Here is a 27,967-nt window from a genome sequence, read left to right as displayed (position 1 = left end):
CAGAGTTTGAAAAACATGGCATTTTTAGAGAGGTTTTGGAATAGGGCAGGCCAGGTAGGGAAGGTTAGGCTGGTGTTATCTCGAGATGATGAAAACATGTTTAACAATCATAATGCAAATGGGGGAGGTAGGGACAGAGTTGTGGAGTGATGGATGGGATGTGGGGTTCAGAGGTCAGATCAAGGCCAAACCTAACACCAACTTTGCAGATACAGAGGGTGTTCAGAATAAGTGGAAAGGGAGCAAATATTCCTGGAATAGCTTCAGTTATCCTGACATTCTGCCATGCGGGAAGTTGGGATTCATCTAAGACTTAGTTTTGGGCAGGCAGTCTCATAAAAGGGAAGCAGTAAAGAGGCAGAGAGGTGGTGGAGAGATTTGGCTGGTCTCAAGTGAAAGTAGATATTAGGGGCTACAAGAAAGATGAGGGCAGATCCATGTGGAAACATGGGCAGAATTTTACATTCCCTTGCTGGTGGGTTTGTCGGCTGGGGGGAGCAGGGGGTGGGGTTGAATTTCTCAGATGGCCTTCCCACACACCTCCCCGCAATTTTATGCTTGGATAGTTGAGGTTTCGGCTGGCCTGCCTGCCCTTGTCCCGGTTGAAGCCCTTAAGTGGCCAATTATTGAGCACTTAAGGGCCATTCCCCACCCACCCTCAATTTTCTGGCTGGTGGGAGGAGCTCAGGGACAGGGGGAAGCCTGAAAAGTAACCATGTTCAGAGCTCGGCAGGGTGGGAGGGGGTCGCCTTCATCAGCAGCCGCCTTTTAACATCGGGAGCACCCCCATCCCCCAAGAAGGTCTGGCCCCTGCAGGTCCTCCCTCCCCACACTCCCTGGCCTCTCCACCAACACCACCACTGTCCTCTGCCCACTCCCCTAGGCCGTACCTCCCCTCCCCACCTCGAGACCCCCAATGCTTACCTGGTCCTGGAGTCCCGGGACTCAGGCTCTGGAGACCGCTTGCAGCCCCAGTCCTGTCCACTGGAGCTTCTGGCGCTGCAGGGACTAGAGAGCTGCCGGATTGACTGCCAGCTCTCTGAAGCCGAGCTTCATCGTGGGTGAGTTGCGGAAGTACTGCCTCCGGCCAATTAATGCCTGTCAGAGTGTTAAATGGCTGCAGGGCAGGCAGTATTGGTGGGGATGTGTTCTCCGCCAGCTCCTCGGATGGCAGGAAGGGAAACCCCACCATCCTAAAAATCCTGGCCTGTATTCTGACACATCACAAAGTCATTCCCGGGTAATTGGGGTAGAAGTTACATGTTCATAACATCAGCATGGAGCTTTGTCCATCAAGGGAGCATTTGGGGAATCTGGCAAGGAGTCAGGGAGCTCTAGGAAACATTCCACTCATTAAAATGGAATTAAAATTAACCTAACATTTCAATTTGCTGTGCAGGACAGCATTCCATTATCGAAGTAAGGAATTTTTCCTGATATAAAACGGTAAAAGAATTAGCAATAGATGGATTTTTGCATATTCCGTTTCTACCTGGTGAATTTAATAAATAAAAACATGAACAGTTTATTTCTATTCTGGGTGTGTATTTCATAAAAAGGGAGAGTTGGCAATCCTATAGTGCAAAAGTAATAGCACGAAGCACTCTCAGCAGGGAGAGATCAGGATGCAGATGTGCCTAAAAACCCCATACACCTCTCTATTCCATCAGGAAATAAGAATCTCTGAGTGGGATTTCAAATTAGTGATGTGTTCTTGAAGGCTTGTGTAGAAGAACCTCATGAGGAAGGGACAGAAATAATTCACATGCAAAGTCTGAGCAATAGCTACACAGCCTGAAAAGAACTGACTCCATCCTACCCCTCAAGTCCCTCCAGGCTGACAAGCCAGACAGCACTGAACATTTCCAAAATCCTATTTTTTAAAAAAATTCTTTCATGCTGCTGATAATTAAGGCCAGCATTTTGTTGCCCATCCCTAATCGCCATTGCAGAGGGCAGTTAAGAGTCAACCACTTATGGGTCTGGAGTCACGACCAGGTAGGGGTAGCATATTTTCCTTCTCTGAAGGGCATTAATGAACCAGATGGGTTTTTACAACAATCGTTGATCGTTGTCATGGTTATCACTAATGCTGAGAATAGTTTTCCATTCCAGATTTTATTAATAGAATGCAAATTCCACCAGCTGCCATTGTGAGATTTCAACCCATTTCCCCTAAGCATTAGTCTGGGCCTCTGGATTACTGGTCCAGTGTGTCAATATTTCTCTTGGATGGAAATAATTTCATCAGAGGTTTGTTGGAAAGTGCAGTTTGGGGATTGGCTGAAATGTCTTTGTCAATAGAGTGCCTTACAAAGTGTCTAAAAGGTGACTTGGTTGTTACCAATGAGTGCCCTCAGCAAGTTGTACATGAACAGAAGTCATTATTGCTTAAGGGGAAAATATGGTGCAACCATCAAGAAACAAGAATAACAAAGCATAAGGTGCATCTATATAACAGAGCCAGTTTCACTGTATAGCTCTGTCGCTGTTAAATTTTCTCCCCTCTTGATTTAAAGTCCCCACTCAACTGCGTGGTAATAATATGTCAGCCTGAATGGTGAGGGAACAGCGGGCTATTCAACACTGAAGGTATCACACCTGAACCTGATCCCACTTGCCATAAGTACACATTCCTGTCTTTTCCAGCAAAGGTCACTGGAGGGCAATTGCCACCAGACGACTGCCCCTTTATCCTCCCCAACCCAGAGAGTGGCCAACTTCAGTGCCTGTATTTGTCTTCTTGCTGAAAGAGCTACTTGGACACAGGCCGCAAATCAAGCCTGGATCTTTCTTGTCCCTATGGCCCAGCTGAGCACTGCCTTCATCAACAGATCCACTGGATAAACTGGTGTTACACTTGACTGTTGCTGGGTGACTCTTAGCCAAAATAATAAAAACCCAACTGCAGTCAGCAGCAGCATACGTCTGCAATGAGGACCTTGATTTGCTTATCCTTTGTTCTTAGTGTCAATTTTCAACTTTATTTTTCAACAAGAATGGCTGAAACAGTAATTGAACAGCAATAATGAACTTCCCTTTTTCTTATAGCAGGGAACTGAGTCGAGACAGTTCAATTTGAAGGACTTAATTTGACATGGACATTTTTCGCTCCAACTTGATTCCTTGGAACTATGCATATATAGATTAAATAAACAGTGATCTAAAGCTAGAAGTCAAAAAGACTAAAGAATTAGTCTTTGACAGTAGCCAAACATGACTGCCAACTGGAAAACAGATTTATCCCATGGGATTGCATACATTGGAAGCAATATGATTCTTGTTGCGTCTGACTCTAAGCTGGTCTTCTGAAAGGGGCTGAGCGGCCCAATTGCTTGCCACAAACCACTATGAATAATATCACCACATTAACTGCGGTGGTTCAAGAAGACAGCCACTTCCTCATCAGGGGAGAGGGACAATATGAATAGTGGCCCCTCCACTAACACTCACACCCCAAGAATAAACCCAAAGCAAAAATGCACTCCGCCAGGCAAGGCTTCCACGGTGTCAATGTGCGTGTGAGGATATCAGGATGGAATTTGTTATCCTGTGCATCTGCCCAAATCTACCAGAAACAGCAGGAGCCTATAGTCACATAGCTGTGCAGGTGCCTGGCACTCATCTGTCCAAAATTGGGTGTTATACAACCCAACCCTGAACACCAACTTGTGTGACGAGTAAATTACAGTGCCCTAGTGTGAGGTGAATATAATGTTTCAAATACATAAGAGACCTTTTCCGCATTTGGAAAGAATGTAAATTAGGTTTAATTCCACCAGCTCCCTGTTCTATTCTAGTACTGAGAAACCTAATCAAATGCTAACACGCTATGACAATTCACTGCGTCCTTTGCCATTAAATATATATTTTTCCATTCCTTGCTTTTTTTTCTCCCTCAACACTGAGAGTTCCATTGTGATGAAGTTGGTCTCCAGTAATGATGGTCTCGATCTTGAACGAAATGAATCATTTTAAGATATACAAGCAATCACTATCCAAAACATTGCAGCAGCTGTAAACCAACCAGCTAGCGAGAGAAATCAGAATGTAAAGAGCACTGAAATAAATAAATATATAAATAAAGCTGAACAGGCTTCCGCACAGCTGCTGGCGGCATAAAGACAAGAAATATTCCCATTTACCTGATGTTTTTGGCTAAACAGTGTGATTTGTTGACGGGTCTAATTGAAAGTATTGAGCTTACCTAGCCACACACTGAGCGTGGGTTACATGGTATCTTGTCAAATCCAAACATATCATTGCAAAACCAATTTTTAAAAAATATTGACTTCTACACTGTTTTAAGCTTATAACAGGTAAAATGTCTAAACATTCAATCACACTGAATAAAAAAAAAACAAATGGTAACAGGAGCAAAATGCACGAATTTGAAAATAATTTTTGGTTGTCTCGTCTATCGAGTCATATAATTAAACATCCATATTTTTACTCATCCATTGCTAACACTACCTGGACAGAGGGCAGTGTTATTGCAAACCCTTGATTCTCTTAAAGGCACGCTGCACAGAATCCCGTAAGATGATACACAAGCTCTGGTTCGCACCTGCGACCCTTGACCACATGTTACTGAACACATACTCCACTGGGTCCATTCTTCTGTAACAGGGTCTCCTGCATATAAAGAGTGACATACCAATTATTAAACAGCATCAATTTCATTGACAATAACACAATAGTACCAAGAATAAACAGGACAGACAAGGTTTGCAATCTTGTGTCTCAGCTAGAAACCATAATCATGAGGGAATTGAAAGGAGCAGTTGTTAACATTCCCAGTGATCTTTGAAATCAGTTTGGAATGATAATTGAACGGGCAGTTCTATATATACTGTGTTAGGGGTCTGAGATTTGCAACCAGTACCTCCTGATTGATAGGGTCTGGCTGGAAATACGTTTTCTTGGTACCTGAGGGGAATTTTGAAACACCTTGGGACCAAACTGAAAAATGCCTTCTCTAGTCAGCTTATAAAATGGCCCTGCAGCTTCACTAGACTGTTAATCACTTTCTTCAATCCCATCCCTCAGGCCATTGAAGTTATACTCCATGCTGTGTCAAGCTCAAATAGTGGAACCTAGCCTTCCTGGCATTGGGAGTGAGTGTATAGGGGGTGGAGGGAGATGGAGTTTGCAAAGTGGTGTGGATGGGAGGGAATCACCATCACTGTGTTCCCGAGTCAGGCAGGGACCTGACTCCAGAATTACACTTCCATTTTTGCTTTGCCCGAATGCAAACATGTAATTGCAGGCTAAAATAAGCCACTGTGTATATTAACTCAGGAATCCCATGCCATTTAGAATGGAAATCCCATTTACATTTGAGAAGTAATGTCATGACAGCATTAATAGAGGTCAGAAAACAAGCATTAGCAGGAGATAATGACATCTCCAAGGGGCTCTTGGTGGCAATGGCTGAGTCCCATGAACACTTCAATGAAAGTTGTTCCTGAATTGTTAGACTAGTCATTATGTACCTCCTAAGTATGTATTATGAATCATAAAAATCTAAATTGTTTTCAAGTGCACTGACACATTAATTACAAGGTTATCAGCTGTCCTATGCTTTTCTGTAAGGTTATCTTTGCAATTCCTGAAGCAAAGTCCCAAAGGCACAATAACACATAGGGCTTGGTTCTCCCACAAGCCTGTAATCAACATGTCTGGGATCACTAGAGAAGGAACTGAGGGGTTTTAAAGAAGATCACAGTATATATTTTCAATGCCTCCTTTTTTTCAAATTCCTTGCACCCTCCATGCTGTTATTCAAACAAAGAAGTGAAATTTTTTGCATTGTATGGGCAAGGGAGCACAGATCGCCTGCCAGTCACAGTAAGCAATGCGCACCATAGAGTGTTACAACCCAAACTTAAAAACATTGTATATGGCTGGGGTTTGACCTTGGATGTTTCACTGTGCTCTAGAAAGGTGAATGGAAAATGTTGAGAATACACGTTAGAACATAGACAGGCTGACAAAATGGGTGGACAAGTGGCAGATGAACTTTAATGCATAGAAACGTGAAGTGATTCATTTTGGTAGAACGCAGAGATGCAATATAAACTAAAGGGTACAATTCTAAAGGGAATGCAGGAGCAGAGGGACCTGGGGTATGTGTGCATAAATCATTGAAGGTGGCAGGACAGGTTGAGAGTGGGGTTAATAAAGCATACAGCATTCTGGGCTTTATTAATAGGGGCATAGAGTGCAGGAGCAAGGAATTTATGTTAAACTTGTATTAAATATTGATTCAGCTTTAACTGGAGTATTGCATCCAGTTCTGGGACCACACCTTAGGAACAATGTAAGGGCTTTCGAGAGAGTGCAGAAAAGATTATCTGGAATGCGCCGCCTGAGAGTGTGGTGGAGACAGATTCAACTGTGGCTTTCAAAAGAGAACTGGATCATTATCTGAAGAGGAAACATTTGCAAGATTATGGGAGTGGGGAGGAAGGGGAGTGACGCCAGGTGCATTGTTCTTGCAGAGAGCTGGCACAGATACTATGGGCCGAATGGCTGTAATCATTCTATAATTCGAGTTAGCACCTGTAAAGTGAGAGACAGGTTATGACATGTTGAGCATGAACTTTTCAGCAAAGCTAAAAACCACTCGCTAGTACTGAACTTTCAGCTCTGATGAAAGGTCCAAACCCAATACATTAACCTCTCCCCTTTCCAGATACTGCCTGACCTTCTCTGAGTATCCAGCATTGTGTATTATTATTCCAGATATGCAGTTTTTCCATATTTTTTAGTACTCCACAGGAAACTCCTCGTTAAGGGAGTTTAATTAGCAGGACAGACAAGGACTAAAACAAAACAGTAATTCACCAAAGACAGCAAATTCACTGTTGAAAAAAATTGCTTTCTTTTGAAATAATAAACAAAAGCTATTCCTTTATTTATTGAAGCCTCATCGAAAAGCTGAAGCAAACCAATAACATTGTTTCTGATAGATATTTCAGTAAGTCTTTAATGGTCAGGGGGAAAATGAGGGGACACGTGAGTAACCAGGCATCAAGACACTGCTGTGTGCTACCCATCCATCATAGCATTGAACAAATAGGAGTCCTTTTTTATATAAAACTAAAATTAACGTCTAGAAACTGCAGTTGGCGATATGAATGTTTTTGCTTGTCGTCTCTTTGCCTGGTTTAACAGATGAGTTAGTCCATTTAAGTGTTCATCCCCCAATATCATCAACAGTCATGTCCAGGCTTGAAACCAGTAAAAGTGGCCACAACAGCACTCTCCCCTGTGCTTTCTCCCATATCGAAATAACTGTCTCAAGTGGTTCTTGGTTCTTCATGTTTGCTTCAGAAAAGCCCTTGGACTGTTATTGCTGTAACCCAGTTGGGCTAAAGCCCCTTTCTCCCACATATACCTGTGCTCGCAGGGATTTAATCAGAATGACAATGCATCTTGAAACAGTCGGGGGAATTATTAGAAAAGAGAAACTGAAGCTCCTAATATTTCCAAAGTATGTGTGGCATTTGAGACACTGATGTCCAATAACTTGGTTCTGGTACTTAGGATATCTAGGTAAGGCAACAGACTGAAGCAATAATGTAATCAGAAGCAATGATGCAGCCCTTGCTCTTGTTATATAGTCTACTGAAGGTTGGTAGTTCCAATAACTGCAACTCTGTCATTGGTTTTGTTGAGGGCTTGAATTGTATTAAAATGACAGCACTTCTAAAGATTTTTCTTATGGTGAACTGCAGTCTGAATTTCTCCTCAGTATGGTATTTTTTTAAGCCTAAAGCTTCAATAACTGTTTCCAAAGGAGTTTAACTTCAGTTACAATAATAAACAGAGCAAAAAGATAGCACCATTCTTAATGCAGATAGACACAACACACCTTAACTCCCCAAGTATTTTCATGTCACAATCTCAAGCTGCTGATAAATCTACATCAATGACTTTGCACCATTTTAATGAAAACCAGCAAAGAGGAGGCTGTTTATTTAACTGGGGTCAAGGCAGGTTAGAGAGTGCAGCATAGTTTTTTTCTAAATAAAATACATTTATATGTATTACAGATCTAATTCAGTGGACAAAAAAGTACAATGAACACCAACTACGTTATATACCGATAGTGAACACAATACAATGGTGCCTTGCAGTGAATTAGAAACAGTCCATTTCCCCTGGATCTACTTGTCAACAACTATAGCAGCACCGGGCGTGATGGAAATGAAACACTAAATGCAGAAAACATGCAAAATTAAAGGTAAAAAATTCACATTTACATTTGAAAATCCTGATTATTTCCCCCCTTTATCACCTCGTACTCATTGAAGCCCAATCTCTTTTAGACAGGGTGAAAAGGCAATCTGAACTGAAGGCTTCTTCAGAACAGTTTGTGCACGTTACTCCGCGACTGATTGGCAGGAATGGATCTTCTACTGAGGTCTGCTAACTTTATCATTCTCCTCCTCTCTCTTTGCTTTTCTAACCCCCTTCTTCTTCTTAACTCTTGAGTTCTAGCAGTTCATCTATTTCATTAGAATCACTTCTTTTGACCTATAGGGGAACCCTGAGCATCAAATGCCCAGGAGCCTGAAAATTAAGTGAAAAGATAGGGAAGTATATGGTCCGCCATTAACACGATTAAATGTTAATATTGAAAACACTTAACATTTCAATGATTCAGACTTGACTATTTCAATGGACATGAGCGCATGAAATTCTTTTTTGAAAATAATAATGCAAATCAAATCCTGCATTAATAAACCAAGAGGAAATAAGTTGAAGAAAGCCTTTTGTGCAGTATAAGATTAGCAAAATGAAAAGCCTTCTTATTATCCCAACAGGGAATCTGCTCATCTCCATCAGCTAAGGAATGACGATAGGTTCACCCTCAAACCACACAATGAGAGTGGGCAAAAAAAATAGCACTTTGAACAATGAGCTTCTGAATGGTTAGACACACTTAAGTATCCGTCGGAGGTGGAAAACATGACAGCTTGTACAGGTTTTTAATTGATGAACAACGTCTATGTTAATCACAATTATCTGAATTGGAGAAGGTCATAATCTTTTCCTGAAATCTTAACACGGACAATCTCTCACATCACATGAGTTCTATGGAAGCTCATTTGGCATGCACATTCTAGCACTCTAACAGTGAACGCAGAGTGACTACATGGATGGTTGCAGAGAACCTAGGAGTAGTTTTAGTAATTTTATACTCACTCTCCAGGGGTCGGGGTGGGGATAGTGTAGAACATCAGTTTTACACTCCAGCTAATGTTGACTTCAACTGAGAATAAAACCTGTGCTGCACCTGATCCCATCGGTTACCCAACAGGTGGGTCAGATTAAAATGGCAACCAATGCAAATGTTTTAAGGGTCTATGACATGTGGTTAAAGACAAGGGTTCCCCTATGTATCTAGGGGCAGGACACTCAAGAGCCCCAAACCTTGACCCACATAAACATGAATATCTAACCTCAGCAAACACTTTCCAAGACCGGTTCATTGTTTTTGTAAAACTAGTGGAAACTCCTGTAAGTAATAATCTAATGCTTACATGCAAAGGTGTTGTGTTTTTATTAATACTAAATTTGTGCTTCTAAAATACAGTTGTCAATTATTGTACAGCTACTGACTTGAAGGTACTTCTGGACATTTTCGGGTGACCAGTCTTAAAGAAAATGGTTAATGTACAAGAAACGTCACCTGCACCATTAAAATAAAAAAAAACTCTATGAAAGCATGCAGTGGGTTTGTTATATTGATAAAATGAAGACAGGAATAGAACTATTGAATTAATTACCAGTATGTGGCATAATTTTACCAGCATCAGCTTGTTCCTGAGGGACCTTTCTCTCATGAACTGATCGAGGTCGCTGACTTTTTATTGTGTGATCTCCCATCAATCCATATTCTAAGGACAGAATAGAGGTTTATGAAAGCTCTACTATTGCACAATTACACACATTTACATTTGTATCTTATTCATTCTTACTGACCTTAATGACAAAGTACGAACAAAACAGGTACAGAATCTTTTGTTAATCAGTGTAGTAAAAATTACAAATGCACGTTCTATTATTGCTGATGAGTGGCGTGGGCTGGGCTGGGGAGTTCCTCTCGTGTGCTGCACGGTGAGAGAACGATAGCCACTCCTTTGTGAAGGGGTTGGCAAGTTTCTGTACGCATAGTCTGCATTAAGAACTCAGGCACAGGAGTAGACCATTCAGCTCTTGTAGAATTAAAACAGTGAAAAAAAAAACTGAGAAAGTTATTCGAATGCTCCTGGTCGGAGCTTGGGGGAGTAAATTGTTTCAGTCAATGCAAAGCAGATGTGAGGGGTTAAAGTGGTCTCCGCCAGCCACGTGAAACAGGATTGCAGCGAATTGATAGCTGATTTCTCACTGTGCCTGATCGTTTTTCCACCAAAGCTCACAGAACAACGGCTCAAAATCTGTTGGAAGACTGCTTTCCTAGTCTCACTGTTGCTTTTACTTGGTTTGAAATTAAAAATCTTGGCAATGTTTTCCAAGTCATTGCAAACTAAAATCTGGCGTGGCGAACAATTGGTTGTCGATATGCTACAGACCCAGTTGCTGGCATAGACCCCTGTAAAATTTGAAGCTGAAATTTGTTTAAAAGAGGAGAATTCAATAGTGCATAATGCAGATGCACACACAAGAAATGTGCTTACATTGCTTTAAATTTTAAGGGACTTTTACATCAAACGCACAGCATTTTCTGTGTTTTATAAACAGGCTCTTTGACACAACTGGTCCATGCTGGTGTTTATACTCTACACGAGCCTCCTCCTCCCCGTCTTCATACTATCAGCATATCCCTCTATTCCTTCCTCCTTTGTGTGCTTATCGAGCTTCCCATTAAATGCATCCATTAAATACATTTGATTTAAAATAAATTTTAGTCCACAGCTGCCATGATTTATCAAGCACCCTCTCTAAAGGTGCATCGTGAATGTGTCTAATTCTGTCCAAATAGCGTAGGCAGATGTTAGTTTTACAAAAACATAAAAGCAGTAAACCCATGTGTAGGATCCTTCCCGTGTAAACATACAGTTTGAAAGATAATTAAATCATTTGGGGGAACAGCATTTGTTGCCAGAAACTGAGCAAAGGAAAGATAACATTCCCTATCTTTCCTTGTTGAGTGCAGGAAGGGATATTTCACATTGTTAAACGTATTCTGGGAATTCTATCGGAAGCAGGGGATTTTGGAACAGACAGAAAACATCCTCTCAGCTTGCTCTTGAGCAGTAGTAGATAACAGGAATATACTGACAAAATCTGAACTAATAAAACTGGGGAAGGTTGATGACAAACAGTGTGTGTTGAGAGTGAAGACAGCTATAACACTTCAGGTACAGGCACTTATTACAGCCATTCTGACAAAGATGCTTAACCTAAATATCTTTCTGCCATTCCCTCCAACAATTTTTTCTTTATATTACTGAGCATTGGAAACTATGGACTGGAAATTAATTTGCCCTGATTTTTGGGTGCAGAGGGGTGTTATGGTTTGTAGTTTGCCCAACTGAAAATGAGCTGGGCAGCAAAATTTGTATACACCTCAAATGGCCTGATTTTTTTATTCTTTCACAGGATGTGGGTGTCATTGGCTAGGCCAGCATTTAATGGCCATCCCTAATTGCCCTTGAGAAGATGGTGGTAAGCTGCCTTCTTGAACCACTGCAGTCCATGTGGTGTAGATACACCCACAGTGCTGTTAGGAAGGGAGTTCCAGGATCCTGACCCAGCGAAAGTGCAGGAACAGCGATATATTTCCAAGTCAGGATAGTGAGTGACTTGGAGGGGAACTTGCAAGTCGTGGTGTACCCATGCATCTGCTGCTCATGTTCTTTGGGTGGTAGAGGTCGTGAGTTTGGAAGGTGCTGTTGAAGAAGGCTGGTTAAGCAGCTGCACTGAATCTTGTAGATGGTATACACTGCTACCACTAGGTGTCGGTGGTGGAGGAAGTGAATGTTGAAGGTGGTGGGTGCAGTGTCATTTAAGCGGCCTGCTTTGTCCTTGACGTTGTCTAGCTTCTTGAGTGTTGTGGGAGCTGCACTCATCCAGGCAAGTGGGGAGTATTCCATCACACTCCTGACTTGTGCCTTGTAGACGGTGGACAGGTTGACTCCAACCAGCGGAGAGTTTTCCCCCTGATTCCCATCTAGTTCTGCTCGGGCTTCTTGATGCCACACTCGGTCAAATGCTGCCGTGATGTCAAGAGCAGTTACTCTCACTGCATCTCTTCTGACTATATTTGGACCAAGAGTGTAATGAGGTCAGGAGCTGAGTGACCCTGGTGGTGCCATCACCATTCACAATTGGATGTGGCAGGACTGCAGAGCTTTGATCTGATCTGTTGGTTGTGAGATTGCTTAGCTCTGTCAATTGAATGCTGCTTCTGCTGTTTGGCATGCATGTGGTCATGTGTTGTAGCTTCACCAGGTTGATACCTCATTTAAGGCATTCTTGGTGCTGCTCCTGGCATGCCCTCCTGCATTCCCCACTGATCCAAGATTAATCCCCCAGCTTGATGGTAATGGTAGAGTGAGGGATATGCTGGGCCATGAGGTTACAGATTATGGTTGTACGCAATTCTGCTGCTGCTGATGGCCCACAGTGCCTCATGGATGCTTGGTTTTGAGTTGCTAGATCTGTTTGAAATCTACCCATTTTGCATACAATATGCTGGAGAGTATCCTCAATGTGAAGGCGGGACTTCGCCTCCACAAAGACTGTGCGGCTGTCACTCCTACCGATACTGTCATAGACAGATGCATCTGCGACAGGAGATTGGTGATGATGAGGTCAAGTAGGCTTCCTCACCACCTGTCACAGGCCCAGTCCTTTAGTACTTGGCCAGCTCAATCAGTAGCAGTGCTACCGAGCCACTCTTGGTGATGGACCAAGAGTACATTCTGTGCTTTGCCAACTTCAGTGCTTCCTGCAATTGGTGTTCAACATGGAGGAGTGCTGATTCATCAGCTGAGGTGGGTTGGGGTGGGTGGGGGATGCGCAGGTGGGTGGTGCGGTGGTATGGGATAATCAGCAGGAGGTTTCCTTGCCCATGTTTGACCTGATGCTATGAGACTTTATGGAGTCCAGAGTCGATGTTGAGGAATCCCAGGGCAACTCCCTCCCAGCTGTGTGCCACTGTGCCGCCACCTCTGCTGGATATGTCTTTCTGGTGGGACAGGACATATCCAGAGATAGTGATGGTGGTGTTGGGACATTGGGCAGGATTTTCTGGCCATGCCACTGGCAGACATTGTCGCAGGCGGGACAGCAAAATTTGGAGGGCCAAAAAAAGTCAATGGCTTTCCAAATTTTCCAGTCCTGCCCGCAACGATGCCTGCTGGTGTCGGGGCCAGAAAAATCCTGGCCATTGTCTGTAAGGTATGATTCGGTGAGTATGACTATGTCAGTCTGCTTCTTGTCTAGCCTGTGAGACAGCTCTCCCAATTTTGGTACAAGCCCCAATTAGTAAGGATGACTTTGCAGGGTCAACAGGGCTGGGTTTGCCATTGTCATTTCTGGTCGATCCATCCACCTGATTTCTTTCCTTTTAGGCTTTGTAGAGATTTGGTACAACTGAAGGGCTTACTAGACCATTTAGGGCAGTTAAGAATCAACATTGCTGTGGGTCTGGAGTCGCATGTCGGCCATACCAGGTAAGTATGGCAGAGTTCCTTCCCTTTAGTGAACCAGATGGGGTTTATGCAACAATCAATAATGATTTGATGGATAAGCTGGTAATTCCAGATTTATTAACTAATTGAATTTAAATTCCACCAGCTACCATGTTGGGATTTGAACTGGTGTCCCAATCGGATTAGCATGGGCCTGTGGAATACTAGCCCAGTGATATTAAACTTCGGCACCGCCTCTCCCAGTTGTAGCATGGCCATGGTCTGCTCTGTGCTGAAAGGAAACTCTATTGTGTGGCCAATGTCCTCTCTGCACCCCAGGGGTTGAGTCACATTTTGAAAAAAGCATATGTTTCAGGCAGGCTTCCCTTCTTAAAGGCACAATCCCTATAAAAGTGACGTTGCAGCACTGGACTACAGACTGTTGGATAATCACAGTTCCAATGTGGGACAAGGAGCTTTGCACATCTCACTCATCAGGGAAAGGGGCTTCCACCTCAGTGACAACGCTCTCGATGCATGGGTCAGTGAGATACAGAGGAAGAAAGAAGTCATAATTCTGTTGGGGATGGGGGTGGGGCGCAGGCAGGAAGCTCAGGAGACTGAATCTCTGAGGGAATGGGGCACGTTTGTGTCCACAATGTCACTCCAGGACATGGCAGCAGTGTCTGAAAATGGTTAGTGACTTCAATTGAGTGGTCGACATAAGTGAATGCAGTTGCACTTCACATCTCCTACTTGACCACACCTCACACTGATCAATGCACCACACGGTCATCACTCACCCAGCAGCGCTCCCTGACACTCAGGAGAATCACTTCACATGCACACGCAGACACACACACACATTCCAATCCTGCCAACCTCATGCACACCTCTACACGCCTCTGAAAAGCACAACACACTGACACATGGTCGGTGGCGTTCTGGTCTCTTTCAGGAGAAGGCATCCACAACAGGCCGGAGACCCAAAGCACTGGTGGAGAACCAGCACACCCGCATCTCCTCAGCAATGCTGCATGGCATTATCAGCAGCAATACCACAAAGCCTGTGGCACCCGGAGCTGTCGAGGCCATCCTAGATGACAATAAGTTGCTGCCTTCTACACCTCCTCCACTCACTCCTCACCCTGATAGGTGCCATGAAACAGGACCTGTCGATAGAGTGACTGCGGATTTTCTGCTTTGAACCCACCTCACTTTTTCATATCTTTTTGCGCTTTCAGATAGCCATGAACTGCCGGCTGCTCGGCCTCTACAGCCTCACACAGAAGGCCAAGCACATGAACAGAATTCTGAGGAAGAAGCACTGTCACTTGATCTGGTTGTCTTTTGAGGAAAGGTTGAACAGGTTGGGCCTATATTCATCGGTGTTTAGAAGAATGAGAGATGATTTTATTGAAACATAAGATTCTGAGGGGGCTTGCCAGGGTAGGTGTATGTTTCCCCTTGTGGGAGAGTCTTGGGCCAGAGAACACAGTTCGTTTTAATATTCATTCATGGGATGTGGGCAAGACCAGAGGGCATTTAAGAGTAAACCACATTGCTGTGGGTGTGGAGTCACATGTAGGCCAGACCAGGGTAAGGACAGCAGATTTCCTTCCCTAAAGGGCATTACTGAACCAGATCACATCTGAACCAGTTGGGTTCACTAATGGGTTACATCAAACTTTTAATTCCAGATTTTTATTGAATTCAATTTTCACCATCTGCCATGGCAGGATTTTAACATGGGTCCCCTGGGTCTCTGGATTACCAGGCCAGTGACAATACCACTATGCCACCGCTACCACCTCCCCATTTAAGATGGAGATGAGGAGAAATGTATTTTCTCAGAGGGTCATTAGTCTGTGGAATTCTCTTCCCCAGAGAGAAATGGAGGCTGAGCCATTGAATATATTCAAGGCTGAGTTAGATATATTTTTGCTTGACAAGGGAGTCAAGGGTTATGGGGGACAGGCAGGAAAGTGGAGTTCAGGCTACATCAGATCAGCCATTATCTTATAGAATGGCAGAGCAGGCTTGATGGGCCAAATGGCCAATTCATGCATCTTATGACCCTATGACCCTCACAGCCAGCAGTTCAGACACTGGCACTACTTGAATGTTAGAGGTTAGTGTGGAGACAGGATGCATTGAGTTACCAGGGACGTGTGGCTACAGCTAGGTCAGCTCATTGAACTCCCTGGAGGACGATGTACCCACCAATGCCGCTGCTGGGCACTCAGATGAGGATTGGGGTGGACTAAGGAAAATGCTGATGAGCTTGCACACCAAGGTGCTTGGTACATTGACAGGCCTGCCAGGTGCCGAAGGAGTACGGAGGAGTCCAGCTTCACCATGGCACAAAGCATCACGCAGAGCTGGAAGACCACCCTTTCCAGCATGGAAATGGTGACCAACTCAATGGTAGCTCTAGCAGACTGATGCATGATGGTGTGTCTGCTGGCTGCCATCTCAGCTTCCAATACAGCACAGGCCCATATCTCAGTGCTGCAGTGGAAGCTCAGACAGAGGCCATGAGATCCCTGGCTGCTGCCATCCAGGCACAGACAGCCATTATCATGGATGCAGATGCCAATGTTCAAAGGGGCATGTCGGCTCTGACAGCAGTCCAGCAGTCTTCTGCACCAGGATGGCTGCACCAGGGGAGTGGCAGTGGTTCCATGGAGCATGAACCTGATGTCGGGTCTCAGGATAACAGCATTCGTGCTTCCATCACCATCAGTCCCCCAGTGCCCATGCTGCTAGCTGTCAGCCAGCCAGCCCAGACTGCTGCCGTTCAGGCTGACATGGTGTAGTCAGAAGGCCCGGAGCTACTTGAGGGTGCCCTGTATGTCCATCTGCAGGTTCACCCACTGACAATCAGCAGCCATGCTGCATCCACTGGGGTAGCACTGTGTAGGAGCAATAGGACAAAGGCACCCAGCAAACAGGCACTATGCGGATGCACATGGGTGATTAATTCTGTTTTTCTTTGTATTATTCATGCATTGCTGAATAAAGTAGTTGTGTGAAGGTTTTTGCTGTATTGATTGATGTTGGCCAAGGGTGAGGTGTCAGAAATGGATGTATTATAAGCAAAAGGTGGGTCCACCTTAGGGGTGGGGAAATTAATTTCAATTGAAGGGAAGTCTCACAATGTGGTCCCTCTCACTAGGTATGTGTATGTGGTGCATGTGGTCCCGACCCCTGCTCCTCCAGCAGTGAACTCGAACTCTCAGAAGGTAGTAACTGCTGTCCTCCAAATTGCAAGTTTCTAGAGGAGACAGGATACCACCACAAACATGGGCAGCCTTTCAGGCATGTCCTGCACAGATCCCACTAACCCCCCCCACCAAGTCATCTAACCAGTGAAACCATTGCTTTAGGAGTCCCATGGCTTGCTTCACAATGTTGTGTTGGTGACTCCTCATCACAACGCACTCTAAACCTGTCTGGTGGGATGGTGGAAGGGGGTAATGAGCCACGTGTGGAGGGGGTATATCTCATCTCCAAGCAGCCATCTTGCTGGCTGTCTCTGAGGCCTGAAGAACCAGGGAATTACTGTCTCACGGTAAGATTTTTGTAGGTGCTACCAGGATAGTGGGAATTCAACAAGATGAATTTCTTGGCTTGGTCGCACACCAACTGCACATTGGCAGAGTTGATAACCGTTGTGGTTGTGATATTATTCCCTGTTGATATGACGGGTGCTGCACAGCCAGTGCCTACCAGCAATGACACCTTGACCACTGGGAAACCAGCTATCTTGGCAAACCCAGGTGCCCTCACATCCTGCTCTTGCCTGCTCAGGGGGAAGAAGCTGAAGTCTCCCCTCCTCCTCTGTTATCTCCTGGATGCTTCTGTGAATAGTGAATTTGGCACATTGCTAATATCACTAGATCCCACCTGGAAGGAACTGGTTGTGAAGAATGAAAGGGCGACAGTGATCTTCACAGGCACTGGGATGGTTGTTCTCACCCTGGTTTGAGGCTCTGGGTATTCGTGAAAGAGGTGACACAACTCCTTCGTCATGTCCTTAGTAAGGTGAAACCTCCTAAGCCACTGCTCTTGACTCATCCCAACATAGGACTGGTGCTCCTGGAAATCCCTCTTATGGGAAGGTCTTCTATGGTGAGCCCTCCTTCTCCTCCCTCCTCGCAGAAGTTCCCTTCTCTGCCTCCTCCTCTGCATGTCCTGCTCTCGTTGCAGAGAAAGTGGCACTGCATTTACTGTAACGAGAAGCAGCGCTAAGCAAATGAATTTCAGGCCCAGTGTCATCCAAAGTAAGGCCATTAAGTAGTTACAAGAGGAGAAAGGAATAAAAAGTATCACTGATGGGCTTAGATGAAAAGTGTGGAAGGACATTCCACGTGGAGTCAAACACTAGCAAAGACCAGTTGGGCTAAAAGTCTGTTTCTGTTATCGAATCATCAGGTCATTATGGCACAGAAGGAGGTTATTCAGCCCATTGAGTCCATGTTGGACTGTGCTGCACATTCTATGTCAAAGTCCCTTCAAATCACTATTCTCTCATAGCTCAGTCAAATCAGCAACTCTCTGTCTGTATCTTGCAATTGACTCATGCTGATTGCTACCGGGAAGGAGTCATACCTTGGGGTCGACGTAGAGTTTTGGAGAAAGACTGGTGTTGGCTGTTGCCTGTGGCCAAAGCGAACGGCTGATCTTGAGGTGCGACCTGGTTAACATTGAGCAGCAGGGCACAAATTGAAATTTCCATCCAGCTCTCCAGATTCAAGTCAATCCAGCTGGCAAAATGTGCTTGCCACCTGAAACTGGCAGATCTTTGGACAGTAAACAGTAGGCCCCTTCCAAAATGGCAGTGACCATATCGTTGGTTTTTAAAAAAGTAATTCACAGAATGTGTGTGACGCTAGCTGGGCCAGCACTTGATGCCCATCCCTAATTGCCCTTGAGAAGGTGGTGGTGAGCTGCCTTCTTGAACCACTGCAGTCCATGTGGTATAGGTACACCCACAGTGCTGTTAGAGAGGGAGTTCCAGGATTTTGACCCAGCGACAGTGATGGAATGGCAATATATATCCAAGTCAGGATGGTGTGTGGAGTGGAGGGGAACTTGCAGGTGTGGTGTTCCCATGTATCTGCTGCCCTTGTCCTTATTGGTAGAGGTCGCGGATTTGGAAGGTACTGTCTAAGGAGCCTTGGTGTGTTGCTGCAGTGCATGTTGTATATGGTACATACTGCTGCCACTGTGTGTCGGTGGTGGAGGGAGTGAATGTTGAAGGGAGTGGATGGGTTGTCAATCAAGCGGGCTGCTTTATCCTTTATCCAATGCTTTAGATGGCGTTGAGCTTCTTGCGGATGTTTGGAGCTGCACTCATCCATGCAAGTGGTTACACTCCTGACTTGTGCCTTGTAGATGGCGGAAAGACTTTGGAGAGTCAGAAGGTGAGTTACTCGTCACAGAATTCCTATCCTCTGACCTGCTTTTGTAGCCATAGTATTTATATAGCTAGTCCAGCTCAGTTTCTGGTCAAATGTAACCCCCAGGATGTTGATAGTGGGGAATTCAGCAATGACAATGCCATTGAATGTCAAGGGGCAATGGTTAGATTCTCTCTTGTTGGAGATGGTCATTGCCTGGCACTTGAGTTGGCACAACTGTCACTTATCAGCCCAAGTCTGAATGTTTTCCAGATCTTGCTGCATATGGACATAAGCTGCTTCAGTATCTGAGGAGTCGCGAATGGCGCTGAACGTTATGCAATCATCAGCGAACATCCCCGCTTCTGACCTTATGATGGAAGGAAGGTCATTGATGAAGTGTTACTTGGGCCGTAAGGCTTCTGATTCTATATTGAGACCGTTATGATTCATTAATGCCAGACGATCCAAATTGATATCAACGCCTCTTATTTCTGATTTATCTTTATGCTCTCTCTTTGCTCCATTTCAAACTAATGCTCTTCTATACCTTTTCTAAGATTTAACTAAAATAATCTGATAAAAAATACACCTTCAACTCTTCTCATTATCCAGTCAATGCATACAGTACTGCAGTTTCTCCTTATGCCTCAATCTTCTTTTAATCAACCTGAATAATTCAATCTACTTCTTTGTAGCAAACTGTCTTGAGTTCAGGAATTATTCATGATGTTCTCTTTTCTACCCTCTCAAGTGCACCAACATCCTTTTAGATGTGAAGTGACCAGAACAGGTGCACACTTTTAAGTAAGGTCTTAATTAGAGGTAGAATTAACATGAGATGCTCCAACCGGTCACTTGGTTGAACATGACTAAATAATGCCTTAAACCTCCTTGACTGCTGTCTCACAAATTCATGGTCTGATCAATGACAAATCCCAATCTTCATGTTCTTCAGTCTATAACCATTCACAGGGCAATCATAATTCATATTTTTCACACATTTAAACAGATTCCTTTTCATTTCCCCACATTCTTTGCTTTGTCATTGTTCAGGATATGGTTATTGCTGGCAAGACTGTTATTTCTTGCCTATCCATACCTGCTCTTGATAATCTGGTGGTGGACCTTGTTGCTCTCTCATATACTAAGCTTCACCAAATCAAGTTGAATGGTGCTATCCTTTGCTACACATGTTCCTTTCCCATTTAGTTCAGGTTCTTCTGACAATGGAATAATGTTGCTGAAAACTCCTTAGGTTTGCCAACTGCTATTAAATGCACTCCTGGAGGTTTCATCACATGACTTGCCCCCAGAATCCAGCCATTAGTCGACCAGCACATCCATCTTTGTGACGTACTACCTTTCTATGCCGATTGGAAAGCAAAAAGACTCATTACCCATTTAGTTGATGGTTGACTGTCAGCCAATATTTTTACATTCTCAGTATTTTTATATCTAGTAAAGAGAAATGTTCAAACAAAGTGACAAAGAAAAACAATCTTTTTTAATGTACCGATGATTGTTTGCCCAGGCTCGCACACAGCAACGTCCTGGAGATTGATCTTCAATTCCTGGAGACCTCAGGCTAATCCTGGAGGGTTGGCAAAGTCACTCTTCCTGCAGGTCATTTTGGACAGTGCGCACTAGATAACAAGGGGTGATTCTTTATGCAACTGTATTAGTGTTTCCTACTCTGGGCCATGTTTTGTTATCATTACCTTTCTTCTGTTACCTATTTTCCCATTCACTTTCCCTCTTAGTTTATGGACCTTTTTGAATTGCTCTTCTTAATATTTAAATGGAAAATATCTACTAAACTTATACTAGCTAGGAACACACTGACCTCCTCAGAGTTGTCCAGTTAAGCGGTAAAATATCTCTGTAGTAGTAGGCGAGGGCAGTCCCACTAAACTGGTCAAGAGAGGAGAAGCATTCAAGGGTGACGGTGGTGTCAAAGGCTGCAGCCAGTTCGAGAGGGATGAGGAGAAATATTGTACCATGGTCATAGTCAAAGAGGATGTCATTTGAGACTTTGATTAGGCCTCTGTTCATTGCTGTGGCAGGGGGTATAAACCTGATTGAAGATTCAAACATGGGAAAAGAGAAGTGGATAGCGAGACAACAATACACTGAAGGACTTTGGAGAGAAAAGGGAGGCTGGAGATGAGCCAAATCTATCATGGAATTTGGAAAAGAGAGATCTAAGAACAGCTGATTCAGAAACAAGATCTGTAGATGGTATCTCTCAACTAAAAACAGGAATACTGAACCTTGGAGGTTATATTACCCAATAAGTAGCAATTTTGAAATGAAATAGTTGCCACTGCAAGATGATGTTGCTTGATGTAAATGAACAGGCCGAATTCTGCTCAGAGAAGATCATTACCAATGCTTAATTAATTCATACTACCTTTCTGTGTGACTATTTTGTGTTCCATAGAAAGGCCTAGGAATTCAGAAGGGTTAGCTGTTCCAATGCAACTATGACACTGGCATCTACCCAACAGTGTGGAAAATTGCCCAGCCATGTCCTAGCCACAAAAAGCAGGACAAAACCAACCCAGCCAATTACTGTCTTTTCAGTTTATTCTCTATCTTCAGCAAAGTGATGGAAGGTTTTGCCGACAGTGCTTTCAAGCAGCGCTCACTCAGCAATAACCTGCTCAATGACACTCAGTTTGGGTTCCACCAGGGCTACTCAGTTCCTGAATTCATGACAGCCAGAGGTGAGGTGAGACTGACTGTTCTTGGCACCAAGGCAGCATTTGATCAAGAGTGGCATCAAGGAGCCCTAGCAAAACTGGAGTCAATGGAAATCAAGTGAAACCTCAAAATGAAGTCATACCCAGCACACAAGAAGAAGATGATTTGGTTGTTGGAGGTCAATCATCTCAGTTCTAGGACATCACTACAGGAGTTCCTCAGGGTAGTGTCCTGGGCCCAACCATCTTCAGTTGCTTCATCAATGATCTTCCTTCCATCAAAGGTCAGAAGTGGGGATGTTCGCTGATGATTACACAATGTTTAGCACCATTCATGACTCCTCAGATACTGAAACAGTCCATGCCCATATGCAGCCAGATGTAGACAAAATTCAGGCTTGGGCTGATAGGTGGCAGTAACATTTGCACCACACAAGTGCCAGGCAATGACCATATCCAACAAGAGAGAATCTAACCATTGCCCATTGACATTCAATGCATTACCATCACTGAATCCCCCACTATCAACATCCTGGGGGTTACCATTGACCAGAAACTGAACTGGACTAGCCATAAAAATACTGTGGCTAGAAGAGCAGGTCAGAGGCTAGGAATCCTGTGGCGAGTAACTCACCTCCTGACTCCCCAAAGCCTGTCCACCATCTACTAGACACAAGTCAGGACTGTGACTGAATATTCGTCACTTGCTTGGATAAGTTCAGCTCCAACAACGCTCAAGAAGCTTGACACCATCCAGGACAAAGCAGACTGCTTTATCAGCACCTCATCCACCACCTTAAACATTCATTCTTCCACCATCAACACACAGTAACAGCAGAGTGTACAATCTACAAGATGCATTGCACCAATCACCAAGGTTCCTCCAGCAGCACCTTCCAAACCCCCACCTCTACCACCTAGAAGGACAAGGGCAGCAGATGCATGGAAGCACCACCACCTGCAAGCTCCCCTCCAAGGCACTCACCATCCTGACTTGGAAATATATCGCCGTTCCTTCACTGTCGTTGGGTCAAAGTCCTGGAACTCCCTCCCTAACAATACTGTGGATGTACCTACACCACATGGACTGCAGCAGTTCAAGAAGGCGGCTCATCAACACCTTCTCAAGGGCAGTTAGGGATGGGCAATAAATGCTGGCCTAGCCAGCAATGGCCACGCCCGTGAAAGAATAAAAGTAAAGTATTATCCAGAATCTAGGTCCAGGCACTGAGCAGCTGGGAAATTAAGTGAAGGACATGTTCATCAATTTACTTATATCAATTTGCCCCTTTAAAAAAGCCCCAGCTTTCCAACAGGCCACTGGCTGAACACCCTAGCCAGAGCTCAATCTCCTACTCACCTTAAACTGCCATCAATGGACATCATTTGCCACACTGCTACAAGTTTGTATGCAATTAGAAACAAACTCTTGGGTCAAAGTTCAAATGCATTGCAGCCAATTCATTAGCTCAACTTGGGCCATGCATGACATGAGTGGTCCCAATGAGTTTTACTACTGTTTTAACTCTTCAAGCTGGTGTACTATCAATCCCTGTAGAAGGAGTTAGCTGGTTGTAGGCTTTCAGTGTGATCCAGTTGGGATTTACCTCACCTTGTATTGGAATCTATGATGGTCCCACAGCTGAATGGGACATGTTCACTGGACTGGTGGCTGGCAGGTCTTGTACATCTATTGTCCCTTGTGCCTGGCTCTTTACGTTTAGAAAAGAGAAGGCTGAGGGGCGTCCTAACCAAAATCTTTCAGATTATACAATGGTTTGAAAAGGTAGACATACAGAAGATCTTTTTACTTTTGGGGGTGAGGCTAAAAATAGTGGCTATAAATATAAGATAGTCACTAATAAACCTAATAGGGAATTCAGGAGAAATTTCTTTACCCAAACAGTGGTTATAACGTGGAATTTGTTACCACAGGCAATAGTGAGATGAACAGCATTGATGTATTTCTGGGTAAGATGGATAAACACATCTGGAACAGAAGGATATGCTGATAGTGTGAGATGAAGAGGGATAGGAGGAGGCTTTTGTGCAGCATTAACACTGACATGGACCAGTCGGGCTGAATGGCCTGTTTCTGTGCTGTAAATTCCATGTAATTTTACATAAGAATACTGAACCAGTTGGAGGCGGCATTACCCTGAGAAGACATCTTCATTTATAATAAGCCTGATTTTACAAATGGACATTCCCTCGGCATGCCTGAATGACCTGTGCTGGAACAAACCAGTGGACAATAAGGTGATTCCTCAGCATGTCAAGCTAGATGAGATGGGAGGTTTGTCTTAGGCCTTGATAGCAGCAGCTGGAGCCTCTGTGAGCCCGGCTCTGGGACCTGTGTCATTGGGGGTTCAGTTAATGTTGCACTTGCAATTGCTATACACTCCATAACAGAATTCAGCTTAGGCAGGCATTTCTCCACAAGCAGGTGGAAACCTTCATTCTACTTGCCAGAGTATTTTACAAGGTCTCAAGTGAGCCCTATGGCTGATCGTTTTCAGATAGTCATCTCTCTTTATACTCATGCCTCATGAGATCAATCTCAAGCCACGAAGCTGAGTAAGGGGCTATACTGGGTCTCCTAGCTATTGAGCCTTTTCTTCTTCTGCCATCACCGTTCTGCATCCATACTCTGTCACTCACCCGGTGCCATCTCCTCATTCTGCACAACCCTCTGACGTGCAGGTACCTGTCTCCGTGCTCGGCATAGTTGGTGCTGTGTAGATTTGGCTTTCTCAGAGGCACAAAATGTTCTGGCTTTCCGTTGTCCCAGGCCTACAGAAGAAGAGTACATCAAAATTCTGCCTCCGAGAAGCACCTTCAAACAGCCCTCGCATGGCGATTCATAGCTTGCAATATTTCAGTGGTTCTGTCTATACCTCTGTGTCAATGAGCGAGTAGAAGGACATGAGCAAAACGGTAACAGCTTCTCTCTCCTACTCCCTCAGTGAGCCCAGTAAAGTTCAGACTAGCCTCAGCCAATGGACTCTAGGTCTTGTTGTGTGTGTGGAAAATCCTGCCAGTCTGCTCCCTGCCTTATCATGGGTTAGGTTTTCCACCAATTAACTATGACTGATGGATTTTTAAAAAATTCATTCATGGGATGTGGGCGTCACTGGCTAGGCCAGCATTTATTACCCACCCCTAATTGTTCAGAGGGCATTTAAGAGCCAACCACATTGTTGTGGGTCTGGAGTCACATGTAGGCCAGGCCAGGTAAGGACAGCATATTTCCTTCCCTAAAGGGTATTAGTGCACCAGATGGTTTTTTACAACAATGATTTCATGGTCATCATTAGACTTTTAATTCCAGATTTTTATTGAATTCAAATTCCACCATCTGCTCTGGGGACCCGGGTTCAAATCCCAGGTCCTCAGAGCATTACCCTGGGTCTCTGGATTACTAGTCCAGCGACAATACCACTACGCCATTGCCTCCCCAGGACCAGGAGGTGTAAGTTTAAACTCCAGAAGGTTAAGGCAGACCAGACATTAATCAATTCTTATTTTCTCAGAGATAGTGAGCCTCTGGAACGTGTTGTCAGCTGGTGTGGTGGGTGCTGAGCCTGCACGTTTTCAAGAGAGAGTTGGACTGGTTCCTGACTGGGGTAGAGATCTCATCATATAGGATTTTACACATAACACTGGCTCCATGTAATTTCCTGGATTGGATTTGATCATCCGTGAGGATTGGAGAGGAATGTTCCAGAGTATTTTTTCCCTTTTTTGCCCCTCTTTTCCTCTCAGGAGACTATATAGCTGTAGGAGGATGGGAAGGTGGGGTGGGGATAGTGAAGTGTCTAGTCATTATGTATGCTCCAGCCAGCATGGTGCATGGGTCAGTCTTGATGGATCAATGGCCTTTTCCCGCCCACCAGTTTTATATGCTTGTATTGGAGGTAGAAGAATAGATTTGTGATGTTGAAAGCTTAGGAAGTACATGCATGAGGACCATCTAGGTAAGGGTAGTAAGGGTTACAGAAGAAAGGGAAATAAATGGAGCTAAGGTACAGATCAGCAATGATCTAATGGAATATTATTACATTAATTATGTATTATTAACATTATTATCCAGGAAAATAGCTTTGAGATAGAAAATCAGCCAAGATCTAATTGAATGGTGGACCAGGCTCGAGGGGTTGAATTGCCTATTCCTGCTTTTATTTCCTATGTTCCTATAATAGCAGAACAGGCCTGAGGGGCTGATTGGCCTCCTCCTGTTCTATGAGCAGTGAGCTGTGCAGACAACAACTTATAGAATTGACACATGCACTTAAAAAAAGCAATATTCAGAGTTAACTGGCAAGTCAGAATTCTCCTAAAAGTCTTCACGTAATGCTGCGTTAGTTCCCAAATAGTACAGCTACAGCCATTTCCAGGCTGACATTCATCAGCTTCCCTCAGATTGCATGCCTCAGTGCAGACAACTTCCATTTCAATCACAAGTGAATGGCTGAATTACTACATCTAGAACTCCTCCATGCCCTTCAATGTGACAATGAAAATAAGTTCATTTCAATCTTTCAAAGGCAGTTTTCTCTTTGCAAGTGGAATAAGCAGTTACCAGCTCCAGCTTTTGGTATCTCCAATCTTAGTCCTTCTTCCTCTGTTTGTGAGCATGCCTGACTTCCGTTGTCATTGGTGGCTGTGCCTTCAGTTGCCTAAGAGCCCCAAGCTCTGGAATTCCCTCCCTAAATCCCACTGCCTCTCTACATCTCTCTCCTTTAAGATTCTCCATAAAATCTACCTTTGTTCACCTGTCCGAATATCTCTTTATGTGGTTCAGTGTCAAATATTGTTTGGTAACTGCTTCAGGCACCTTCAGAAGTGTTTCAGAATCATGAGGGGTAGATAGGGAAAAACTGTTCCCGTTAGTGGAAGGATTGAGAATGAAAGGGCGCGGATTTAGGGTAATTGGCAAAGGGAGCAATAAGGACATGAGGAAAGACTTTTTTACGCAGTGCATGGTCAAGGTCTAAAATGCACTGTCTGAGAGTGTGGTGGAGGCAGATTTAATCAAGGCTTTCAAGAAGGAATTGGATTATTATCTGGAAAGAAAGAATATACAGGGCTATGGGAAGAAGGTGGGGGAATAGCACTAAGTGCATGGCTCACTTAGAGAGCCGGTGCTGGCACAATGGGCTGAATGGCCTCCTTCTGTGCTGTAACGATTCTGTGAGATGTCCTACTATGTTAAAGATCCCCTGCAAATAGGTATTTGAAGCTAACTCTGTTTCTCTCTCCAGAGCTACTGCCAGGCCTACTGAGTATTTTCAGCATTTTCTGTTTATATTTCGGATCTCCAGCATCCGCAGTATTTTGCTCTCCTTGTTGCTAGTGTTGTCACTATTGGCTTCATTATCTCCCCTGACTTTTCCTCCATTGCTAAAGCTGCCTCAAAGAAGCTCGTATTTTTTACTATCCACACCAAAAGCTTCTTTTCCCCTTTAAACTTGAATACTGCTACCGAGATTTGTATAATTGTCGGCCATGGCTCAGTGGCAGTGTTCACACCTCTGAATGAGACAGCTGTGGGTTTAATTCCCACCCTAGAGACTTGAGTACATAATTTAGGTTGGCAATGTCAGTGCAGTATGAACATAAGGACATTAGGTACAGGAAAAGGCTAACCAGTTCATTGAGCCTGTCGGTATTTTACACTGCAACTGAGCATCATAACCCCCATTGCCCTGCCACCCACCCTGGAGAGGCAAAAAAATAGATGCACTAGGCCAAATCAGGCTAAAATTACTGAGGCAATGCGACTCAATCAGATGTTCTGTCTTTAATAGTGCTTTTAAGAAAAAACATCCAGAGCTAGAATCAAAAATTAAGCCCTCTCAAGCAGATATAAAAAGATTCCATGGCAATATTTGAAGCGGATCAAAGTTGTTCATCCTAACACGTATAACTCCACCAACATCAACAAAAACATTGAACTGGTCAGTTATCTCACTGGTGTTTGTGGGACCTTGCTCTGTGGCTGCTGTGTATCCCCACAGTTCAACAGCTTTTCATTTGCTGTGAAGTTCTTGGGGATATTTTTACTTTGTGAAAATAGCTAAATAAATGCAGGTTCTTTCTTTCGTAAATGACTCTATCACATTCCGGGACACAATATAAGAAAGGCTATCTTATACATGATCCCTTTTCGATCTTACTTGTCTCTCTGTTATCTTTGCCACTA

The 27,967-nt window shown here is 44.1% G+C and overlaps 1 protein-coding gene across 9 annotated transcripts in view; it reads right to left on the bottom strand.

Annotated features, from left to right (window-relative positions):
• Positions 1–27,967, bottom strand: part of adgrb3 (adhesion G protein-coupled receptor B3) — a 990,062-nt gene that overhangs the window by 665,476 nt on the left and 296,619 nt on the right. For 4 of the 9 annotated variants that reach the window (XM_078541844.1, XM_078541846.1, XM_078541847.1 and 1 more), the window contains exons 3-5: positions 24,424–24,555; positions 9,801–9,911; positions 4,474–4,635 (exon numbers count right to left, since the gene is read on the bottom strand). In XM_078541844.1, the coding sequence (XP_078397970.1) occupies positions 4,474–4,635; positions 9,801–9,911; positions 24,424–24,555 (405 nt within the window). The remainder of the gene's footprint in view (positions 1–4,473; positions 4,636–9,800; positions 9,912–24,423; positions 24,556–27,967) is intronic. The other 5 variants (XM_078541848.1, XM_078541852.1, XM_078541845.1 and 2 more) reach the window with 4 other exon arrangements.

Source organism: Cetorhinus maximus, chromosome 5 (assembly GCF_964194155.1).
Source record: "Cetorhinus maximus chromosome 5, sCetMax3.hap1.1, whole genome shotgun sequence".
NCBI classification, from domain to species: domain Eukaryota; kingdom Metazoa; phylum Chordata; class Chondrichthyes; order Lamniformes; family Cetorhinidae; genus Cetorhinus; species Cetorhinus maximus.
This window is presented reverse-complemented; position numbering and strand designations above follow the sequence as displayed.